The 10,844-nt window shown below is 41.2% G+C and overlaps 1 protein-coding gene across 4 annotated transcripts; it reads left to right on the forward strand.

Annotated features, from left to right (window-relative positions):
* The first annotated feature begins 48 nt into the window (after window positions 1–48).
* Window positions 49–8,528, forward strand: NUDCD2 (NudC domain containing 2). Of its 4 annotated transcripts, none has more exons than XM_036314846.1 (4): window positions 49–435; window positions 2,164–2,212; window positions 2,506–2,582; window positions 7,455–8,528. In XM_036314846.1, exons 1-4 carry the CDS (start codon window positions 223–225, stop codon window positions 7,536–7,538), a joined length of 423 nt encoding a protein of 140 aa, XP_036170739.1. In that variant the 5' UTR covers window positions 49–222; the 3' UTR covers window positions 7,539–8,528. The 4 variants fall into 4 exon arrangements, with proteins under 4 accessions (XP_036170739.1, XP_036170737.1, XP_036170738.1 ...); XM_036314844.1 differs by having other exon boundaries at window positions 80–435; window positions 2,431–2,582; XM_036314845.1 differs by having other exon boundaries at window positions 81–459.
* Window positions 8,529–10,844: the final 2,316 nt, after the last annotated feature.

A 10,844-nucleotide genomic window follows, 5' to 3' on the forward strand; every position in this document is an offset into this window, starting at 1 on the left:
TTCCCGCCTCGCTGGTTCCAACCGTCTCCTATCGCTCCTGGAAATTTAAACTTTTTCGGATTTCACTTGTTTAAAATTTGGCCCTGCCAGCGTCCTAAGTAGCCAATGAAAAGGGAAATACGCGCTGAGATGTCAGCTTACATTCCTGCGCATGGGCGGTGACCCGAGCGGAAACCGAAGCCGGGAGGCCGGGGCGTGGCCCTGAGCGTGGGGATTCGGCGCATGCGCTCAGCTCGCTCTGTGCCGCTGCCGCCGGGAGGCACCTGGAGTATGTCGGCCCCTTTCGAGGAGCGCAGTGGGGTGGTTCCGTGCGGGACGCCTTGGGGGCAGTGGTATCAGACCTTGGAGGAGGTGTTCATTGAAGTGCAGGTGCCGCCAGGCACTCGCGCCCAAGATGTCCGGTGCGACCTGCAGAGCCGGCACGTGGCGCTGGCGGTGGGTGGCCGCGAGATCCTCAAGGTAGCGGCCGGTCGGGCTGGTGCCCAGATTCCTCGCGGCCTCCCCAAACCCCCGAGCCCTAAGGCTCCCCATTTCCGTAGGAAGACTGTGGCGAGGCCGTTGGGCTTTTCTGATTGTGGTCTGGTCGGAGCCCCCACCTCCAGGGCCAGTCCTGAGTTGACGCGGAAATTGGAGGAGCCTATTTTTCTGGCTTTATTTCTAAATCGAATGAAATTGCCCCTGTTGTGCCTCTGCGAGTCTTCAGCCGAAGCAACTTAACTAGATCGTCAAAGAAATAAATATTTATATTCCATACACATGCTTCCAGGCGCCGCCCTGTGTGCCGGGATGACAGCGTTGAATGAGACATAACGGCACTGGTTATGGCAAGTAGGGAAGCATAATGAAAGTAGCATTATTAGTAGCATTTATAGTTAAAATCAATTAAATCCAAGCTAGATTTCTTTCTCAGATTAGCTGCTCCAGATGTTTGACGGCAGCGGTGAAGACTGTTTGATGGGATACCTGGTTCTGCCTTTTTTCTAGTTTTGAAACCTTGGGCAAGAGATTTTTCAGTGTCTCTAACTTCATCCATAAAGGGCAGTAATTATAGTAACGTTTTTATAGGACTGTTTGGAGCATAACATGGCATCCATGTGCATGAAGAGCTGGGAGGAGTGCCTGCTATGAAATAAGCACACAGGACATGTTAGCTGTTATTATTCTATTAAAGGGTACCTTTGAGAAAAGCACGATTGATTTAAAAGACTTTGATTTCTATCAACGTGGACCCAAATGACCTTTCTGAATAGTTATTGCAATTCGTAGTTTCCTGAACAGTGGTTTAAGGTTACAATTCAAGTTTCCAATCACTTGGGAATTTAGCAATAACTCTTTAACTGGAGGATTTTAGGTGTATATTTAGACCACTAGGATTTTTTTTTCCTCACACGTATTGACATGTGAAATATATATTTGTTAACATGATATTTTCTAAAACAGATTTGGCAAAGCAACAAATAAATGGGTTTCAGCATATGCATTCTCTTTTAAACTTACATTTTGCTCTTTACTTAAAACCAGTTTCTGAAGAAAATCAGGAACTACTAATCTTAGATCTGTAGTATGTGCTAAAGTAATTTGTTAATGCCAATTTGCCCAACAAAGAATGAGCCAGTTTGTTTTTGATTTTTTTCTTTTTTTTAGAATGAGCCAGCTTTTAAAAGTTTATTTTAAAAGACATAATTTCTTCTTAATTTCATCAGGAGAGCTCTTGTAATGTATTTTAATTCATAAAGCATTTCGGTTATTCATTTTATATTTGGCTAATCAATGATCAGTAGTGTTTTTTTTTAAATTTTGTTTTATTGCTTAAAGTATTACAAAGCATATTACATATGTCTCTCCCCCCCCCCCCCTTGACATTCCCCCGGCCTCCCCCAAGTAGTATTTCTTAGTCTTCTAAAAATTAAGGATCCCTGATCTTTCTTTAAAGAGCCCTGTGTTTTCTGTCATAGTAAATATTCTAAGCAGTGCAAACCAGGCTTCATTTCCCTTGCTAGGAGGAAGCTTAGGGTTGAGCACCTTTCAATGTGTTGAAATGGTGTAAAAATTTATCTCCCTGTTTTAACCAAATTAGACAATTTTATGTGAATTAGAATCATGAAAGCTTTATAAAAATTAATGAAATTTCTGTATTTTTAGTAACATATGTTTATTTTTCAGGGCAAACTCTTTGATTCTACAATAGCTGATGAGGGAACATGGACTTTGGGTAAGGGTAATCTATTATAAATCCTAGGGTCTTTTCATCAGTTAATTTTGTCTTGGAACTTAGTATGTTTTCCCTGTTGCATTAGGTGTTTTGTCTTTGCAGTTTTGAAAGATATACTAATAGAAATGTATTGAGAGTAATTTTGTGTCAAGATTACCTAATGGTTTTTGAAAATATAAAATTGAATGAACTCTAATTTGTGATTTCTGTTTGTTTAGAGGACAGAAAAATGGTTCGTATTGTTCTTACAAAGACAAAGAGAGATGCAGCAAATTGTTGGACTTCTCTTTTAGAATCTGAATACGCAGCTGATCCTTGGGTGCAAGACCAAATGCAGAGAAAACTTACATTAGAGAGATTCCAGAAAGAAGTAAGTCAGATAAATGTATGCGTATGTGTAGTAAAACATATTAGAAACAGAATAAATATTTTTTGAAATTAAAACTCATGAGGTTATAAAAATTACAAAAGTTCTGTAGAGGAATTTTTAAAGTTAAATGCTTAGAAAATGACTGGCCTTTTAATGTATGGGATTTGGTTTTTTTAAAAGATTTTCTTGAGAATTTATGCTATCATGACTTCTAAATTGGAATTTATTTAATGTGCACAGTAATGGCTGAATAATCTCATAAAACTCAATCAATAGAGACTTACGTAGTGTAAAAATTCACCAATATCTTTGCTTTCCATGCCTGTGTGTCAGTCTCATCTCATCAATATATTGACTTGTTTGTTTTGTTTTAACATAAATGGAGACTCACACTGTATATTGTTTGTATTTCTTTTTTAATAATGCGTCTTGGGTCTCTCTCTCTCTTTTAGTACACATAGAAAAACTCACTTCTTTAACTGCTTCAGGGTGTTTTCTAGTTTGAATGTATTGTAATATTTAGCTATTCCCATTCTATAAGATTTAGATTTCCCTATTTATGTCTGCTATTTGAAAGAAAGTTTATACTTTCATCTCTGAAACTATTCAGACATTCAAATATACATCTTTAGCCTAGACTTTTCCCCTGAATTTTGGACTCTTATATTCAATTGCCTATTTAATAACTCCATTTGGCTAGCAAACATTAAACTCAGTACGTACAACATGAGCTTTCTAACATCTGTCTCACATATGTTCAAACTCTAAGCTTCTCATCTCAGTTAATGGACATGAATTGTTCAAAAAAAAAAGTATGTGTGTGTGTATACACACACACGCGCGCACACACACACACACAGATAGTCCTCGGGTTACGTTGGACTCGATGTACATTGTTTTGTGGTTACGTCGCCATCTCCCATTTATTTATATATAAAAAAAAAGTTCTGTCATTTTGATGTATGTACATATGTGCTTTATGTTTTTTATTATTTATTTACAAGTAAAGGTCAGGAATTGTTATCTTTCTTTCCAATTTTTTTACTGTTTCACTTCATTACTGCTGTGTATGTGCTCCATGTGAGTGACATAGGTACTTATGTAGGTGGGTTCCGACTTACAGTGAAAATCGCGTTACGTCACGCCATAGGAATGGATCTCTGATGTAACCGAGGACCTATTGTGTGTGTGTGTGTGTGTGTGTGTGTGTGTGTGTGTGTGTGCCCGCTAATATATATACTAGAGGCCTGGTGCACGGGATTTGTGTGCTGGTGGGGAGAGTGGCTTGTGGGGATCAGCCCGCTGTGGGAGCACTGCTCATCCCCATCAGCTGAGTGGCTATGGACCCACCCTCTGAGCAGCTCCTCCTGCTGTTGGAGTGCCGCTCATCCCAGTCAGCTGAGCAGCACTCCTACTGTGGGAGCACACTAACCACCAGGGGGCAGCTCCTGCATTGAGTGTCTGCCCCCTGGTGGTCAGTGTGCATCATAGTGACTGGTCAACAGTTCATTCTGGTTGTTCCGCCATTCGGTTGCTGGGCTTTTATTATAGGATATATATATCTATATGTAGATATACACACACACATATATTTATATACATATACGTATGGTATATGTATGTGTGTATATATATACACACACACTGATTGACCAGATTATTATGACCACCTGGCGTTTGTAGGCAAATTAGCTATAATTTCTCGCTGAAGTTGCTAGAGGACCAGACCATTATAAATGTCTGAATAGCACAACATACCTAAGTATTGTTGCTGATCAAGTTCATCCTATCATGTTGATGGCGTATCCCAATGGAGGTGGCTTCTTCCAACAGGACAATGCACCATGTCACGGTGCTCATATTGTGCAGGAGTGGTTTCAAGAACATGAGAGAGACTTTACCTTGCTTAGGTGGCCCCCACAATCACCAGATCTCAATCCAATTAAGCATTTGTGGGACGAAGTTAAAAGAGCCATCAGGCAGCTGGTTCCACAACCATCAAATCTTACAGAACTGGATAGTGCTATTCATCAGGCATGGTGTCAGATTCCTCGCATCACCTTTCAACATCTCGTGGAGTCAGTGCCAAGAAGAATCGCCGCAGTATTGAAGGCAAAAGGTGGCCCAACGAAGTACTGATGGGGTGCTCATAATAATCTGGCTGGTAATAATAATCTGGCCACTCAGTGTATATACTAGAGGCCTGTTGCATGAAGATTTGTGCAATAGGCCTTCCTTTCCCTGGCTGCCGGCACTGGTTTTCCTCCGGCACCCGGGACCCAGGCCTTCACTCTGGCCGCCGCCTTTTGTCTTCACTCCGACCGGAGCCTTCACTCCAGCGGGAGTCTTCATTGCGGCCGGAGCCTTCAGTCTTTGCTCCAGCTGGAGCGCCGCTCCTATAGCTCCCTTCGCCCCCTGCCCTTCCCCTCATAGCAGGCGTCCTGCCCTGCCCAGCTGCTCCACGCCTGCATGCATGCTGCCCAGAGGCCCAGAGTGGCTGGGGGGCGGGGCCACCACCATCTTTGTTGGGTTAATTTGTGTACCCACTCCTGATTGGCTGGTGGGCGTCGTGGAGGTATGGTCAATTTGCAACTTTCTCTTTTATTAGTGTAGATGTATGGGGTCCTAGCCAGATAGAGCATCAGCCAGAGGACTGAAGGGTCCCGGTTCGATTCTGGTCAAGGGCATTGTTCCTCGATTGTAGGCTCCATGTCGATCCCCAACAAGGGTATGTGCAGAAGGCAACCAAATGATGTGTCTGATTCTCTCTCTGTGTCCCCCTCCCTTCTACTCTTTCTCAAAAACTGAATGGAAATGTATACTCAGGTGAGGATTAAAGAAAAAGGGGTGTGGGGAATCATCCTCCATTCCTGTCTGTGTCTTACACCCTATCCATTTTGTCAGGAAATCTTATTGGTACTACCACTGCCACCCTTATCTGGACTACCTCTAATGTCTTGTCTAGATTACTTCAATAACCTAATTGTTCCCTTCACATCTACCTTTGCCAAGCTATAGTACTCTCAAAATAGCAGTTAGAGCAGTTCTTTTAAAATGCAAGTCAGATTACATTACTTCTCTTGTCAGAACTTGTTCACTCTAGTAAGACAAGGTCTCTTACAGGGCTCCATCTGATCTGGTCTTCCATGATCTCCCTGACCTCTTTTCTTAATGCTGTACCCCTCGGTCATTCTGCTCTAGCCACACAGGCCATTTTGCTGTTCCTTGAACATATCAGGCCATTCCTTTTCTGTCCTTTTCTTTTCCCAAAGCTTGGCTAACTTCACAGTTTTCAAGTCATTGCTCAATGAGCATTCTTTGAGTTTTGATCATTCTATTTAAATACTGTAACCTCTTCATTTCCCTTATTCTGTCCTACTTTTCTTTCTCCTTCTTTCCTTTTCCTTTTCCTTTTCCTTTTCCTTTTCCTTTTCCTTTTCCTTTTCCCTTTCCTTTTCCCTTTCCCTTTCCCTTTCCCTTTCCCTTTCCCTTTCCCTTTTCCTTTCCCTTCCCTTTCCCTTCCCTTTCCCTTCCCTTTCCCTTTCCCTTCCCTGTCCCTTCCCTCCCCTCCCCTCCCCTCCCCTCCCCTCCCCTCCCCTCCCCTCCCCTCCCCTCCCCTCCCCTCCCCTCCCCTCCCCTCCCCTCTCCTCCCCTCCTTTCTTTCTCTTCTTTCTTTCTTTTCTTTCTTTTTCTATAGTACTTACCAATTTTTAACTTACTGAATACCAACTCTTAATACACTAGATCAGGGGCCTGCAAACTGGCTCATGGGTCAAGTCCAGCCTGTTTTTGAGTAAAGTTTTATTGAAACACTGCTATGCTCATTTGTTTGTGTATGTCTTTCATAAGAGCAACAGCAAAATCGAGTAGTTATGACTGAGATTATATGGTCTTCAAAGCCTAACATATTTACTACCTGGCTCTTTACAGAAAAGTTTGCTGACTCCTGCACTAGATAACTTTAATGGTTTATTATTGGTCGGTCGGTCTCTCTCTCTCTCTCTCTCTCTCTCTCTTTCTCTTAATATATCTTTATTGATTGCAGAGAGGAAAGGAGAGAGATAGTTAGAAACATCAATGAGAGAGAAACATCAATCACCTGCCTCCTGCACACCTCCTACTGGGGAGGTGCTGGCAGTCAAGTTACATGCCTTTGACCAGAATCGAACCTGGGACCCTTCAGTCCGCAGGCCGACACTCTATCCACTGAGCCAAACCAGTCAGGGCTATTATTGGTCTCTTGTTTGAGTGTAAGCTCCACTGAAGCAGGGATCTTTGTCTGTTCACTCTTGAATTCCACATGCCTCTAATAGTGTCTTCCAAACACTAGGAACTCAATAACTGTTTGTTGAAATGAAATGTCCTCCGAAAGACTACAGCCTGGGGTAATGCTTACTTCATAGGATTGTTATGAGGATTAACTCTGTTAATATATGTATAGCTCTTAGAACCCTGCCTGGTATATAGCAGGGTCTCAAATAATGGTATTAAAACCTGTTTGTACACTGATACTAAAGTGTTCAAATAAGAAAAGTGTTTTTTATCCTATTTATTTCATCCTATTTATCTCCTTTTTGCTAAAAAAATATTTTAAATACTCTCAAATGTATATGTGTTTGTCCATACACTTGTCAACATTGTAACATGCATATTGGATCTTCTAAATATTTGTAAGTCTGAATATTATAAAATTAGAGTTTTAAGTTTCATTTTGGTGATTACAGTGAAGTTTGGTACATATTTACATGTTTATTGGCTATTTAGATTTCCTTTTTTTGTCACCTGCCTTTCAAGCTTTTTATCATTTTCCTTTGAAGTTACTTTTAGTTTTCCTCATAAGTTTTGTCATACATTTTTGTTTATATCTTTTAGAATCCTGGTTTTGACTTCAGTGGAGCAGAAATCTCAGGAAACTACACGAAAGGTGGACCAGATTTCTCAAATCTGGAGAAATAGCTGCTATTTTTTGCTGCATTCTGTGGACCCTAGCAGATGTTGCCAACTTGTTCAAAGGAACAGATTATATGGTAGAAGAAAAATGTGGATGCCTACAGTTAACAAATTGCAAAATATATTTAAGTATGGTTCTAAAAATTGCATTCAAATATGATTTACATAGGAAACCTCTTAAATACTGTGGTAACTATTCTGTTAATATATGATAACTTTTTTTGGACTTGGTTTTGCTCAGCATGAAGTTTCATATGATGCATTTTGCTAATTTCATATTTAACCTATATTTTTAATACAAAAATTGTTAGGATATAGATCATAATGAAATTTACAGGGTGCCTTCAGGGAAAGTTAATTTGTTTTCTTCTAATAAGTGTGATGTAGGAGTAATGTTCAATAAACTTTTTAAAATAGGAATTTTGTACCCTTTTGGCTAAGTATACCAGTCCACACAAGGAAATTATATTAATGAAATTTTAGGAAAAAAAAAAATCAACAAGTATATTCTGAGTAAGTGAACTTTAAGAGTTAATGAAAATCTCTGAACTATATATAGTATATTATTTCTTGAGAGATCACTTTATGTCAATAAACTGAAAAGTAGTTAACCTCACAGTAGGAATGGATTAATATGAAAAGAGATTTAGTGAAGTGAGTATGATTATTGGCCAAGTGTATTGTTAGCACCATAAAACAAATTATGGTCAGTGATTATAAATCAGTGATATAATTTTGATCTTCAGTGATCCAGGCATAGAAGTAAGAATTGTCTTGACATTTTATTTCATCCTTTTTATCTTTTTTATATAAAAATAAATTTAAACAATCTCAAATGTATAGAATAGTTACAACTAAAGAACATAGAATTGTTTTTTTTTTCCTCAACCAATTTGTGTAAGTTGATGACATGATGTCCAATTACCTCTGTGTACCTTAGTGTGTATTTCCTTGAAAGGAAACTCATACTACAATACAACCTTTAAAAGCAGGAAATAATCATTGTCACATTACAACTATCCAATTCTCAGACCTTCATTCCTTTCAAGTTCAATTGTCCCAATGTCTTTTATAGCAAAGGGGTACAGTCAGAATCATGCCTTTCCTTTAGATGTCACATGTTTTAACTGTGCTTAAATCTGGAACAGATCCTCATTTTCTCCTTGACTTTTACAGCCTTGGCACTTTTGAAGATTATAGACTGCCGGAAGCCGGTCCATCCTTGCTGCTTGACACAGTCGCTGCAGGAAAGAAACATCTGCACAGCATATGTTTCAAGGGACCTGGCATATATAGCATACTGTTCTTAATATGTTTGCTCCCCTTAGCGCTGTGTGTTTTAACCAAGGTCACCTCTCCAAGAAAGGTTGTTTCCCCAGGTAGGAATTTTCCCCTGAAGTCAGGGAGGGGATGCCTCTCCTAGAAAGGTTGTTTCCCCAGGTAGGAATTTTTCCCTGAAGTCAGGGAGGGGATGCCTCTCCTAGAAAGGTTGTTTCCCCAGGTAGGAATTTTTCCCTGAAGTCAGGGAGGGGATGAAACTCCTTAACTAAGTGCCAGGCGGGTAGTTAATCACTACAAACAATCATGCTTAAACTACATAATCTTTACTCCCTGGAATGGAGATAAGAAACGCCCTAACCTTTGTAATAGAAATTGACAGGATTAAAATCAACTGGGATAAATACGGATGTAACAAGACAATAAACAGCAGAACCTCTCTGGAGATCCAGACCAGAACTTGGCTGGAGATCCTGGCTGGAGATCCTGGCTAGGCTGCTGATCAACTGAACACTGTCTCCGTGTCCTTCCTTCTTCGCCGACTCCGTCTACACCTTTGGGGACCCCTGGACCTGCTGGGGTTGGACCCCGGCATCTGGCGCCCGAACAGGGACCCCTAGGTAAGCACCCCACAGTCGGGACGGATCGGACTCCACCGTAGGAATAGGGTGGATAGTCTTCGCCGACTCCGTCCACACCTTTGGGAACCCCTGGAACAGGATTCCCCTAGGTAAGCCCCCCCCATTGAGAACCCCCACACTCGGGACGGATAGGACTCCACCAGGGTGCTACAGCCCCCCCTATAGAGGATAAGTAGGGTAAGAAGGTGGATAGTACAGAACTTAGATTGAGAAGATGTGCCATACTGAGTCCAAAGAAAGAAGACTCTGTATTGATCTTTAGATTAAGAAGATGTGCCATACTGAGTCTAAAGAAATAAGACTCTGTATTGATCTTTTAACACATATGCTTGCTAGCAGAGGAGTTAAGGTTACGCCCAGTCAGATGGAATGTTTTAAACAAGAAGTATGTCCATGCTTTTCTGAGGAAGGAAAGGTGCCGGAAAGGTAAATGTAAAGGCATGGGAGAAGGTAGGCCCAAGGAGCCTTATCCTTAACCCCACTGCAGCCTTTCCACCCCAGGAAAGTGCAGGATTGGCAAGCTCTCCCTGGGGTGATAGATCAGGACTCAGGTAATAGCGGAAAGCGCCACTCCTACTCTTAAAATGGATACAAGAGAGCATTTGGGGTTTTTCTTTTTAATGCCTGCTTTTAAAAAATAAAAAAGGGGGAATTTGCTGGGAGCCAGTCCATCCTTGCTGTTTCAAAGGACCTGGCATATATGGCATACTGTTCTTAATATGTTTGCTCACCTTCTTGGCACTATGTGTTTTAACCAAGGTCTCTGAGAAAGGTTGTTTCCCCAGGTAGGGATTTTCCCCTGAAGTTAGGGAGGGAATAAAACCTCTTAACTAAGTGCCAGGTGGGTAATTAATCACTTTAACTACGAACAATCATGCTTAAGCTACATAATCTTTACTCCCTGGAATGGAGATAAGAAATGCCCTAACCTTTGTAATAGAGATTGATAGGATTGAATCAACTGGTATAAATACAGTTGTAACAAGACAGCAAGACTCAGAACTTAGAACACAGTCAGAACTAGAACACAGAACTAAGAAGACAGAACTTAGAATACGGAACCAAGAGAGACAGAACCTAGGCACAGAACCTACACAGAACGTTCTCTAGAGACAGAAGAACTTCGCTGGAGAGAACATGGCAAAAGTTCCTGGACAGAAACTGGCCTCAGAACCTAGAGACAGAACCTAGCGAGAGAACATGGCAAAAGATCCTGGACTGAACCTGACTACAGAAATTGGCAAGAGAACCTGACTAGAACCTGGTAACTGAACCTGGCTGGAGAACCTGGACAGAACCTGGCTAGGGAACCTAGCAAGAGAACATGGACACAGAACCTGGCTGGAGATCCTAAGCAGAACTTCGCTGGAGATCCAGACCAGAACTTGGCTGG

Source organism: Myotis myotis, unplaced genomic scaffold (assembly GCF_014108235.1).
Source record: "Myotis myotis isolate mMyoMyo1 unplaced genomic scaffold, mMyoMyo1.p scaffold_m19_p_6, whole genome shotgun sequence".
Taxonomy (NCBI): domain Eukaryota; kingdom Metazoa; phylum Chordata; class Mammalia; order Chiroptera; family Vespertilionidae; genus Myotis; species Myotis myotis.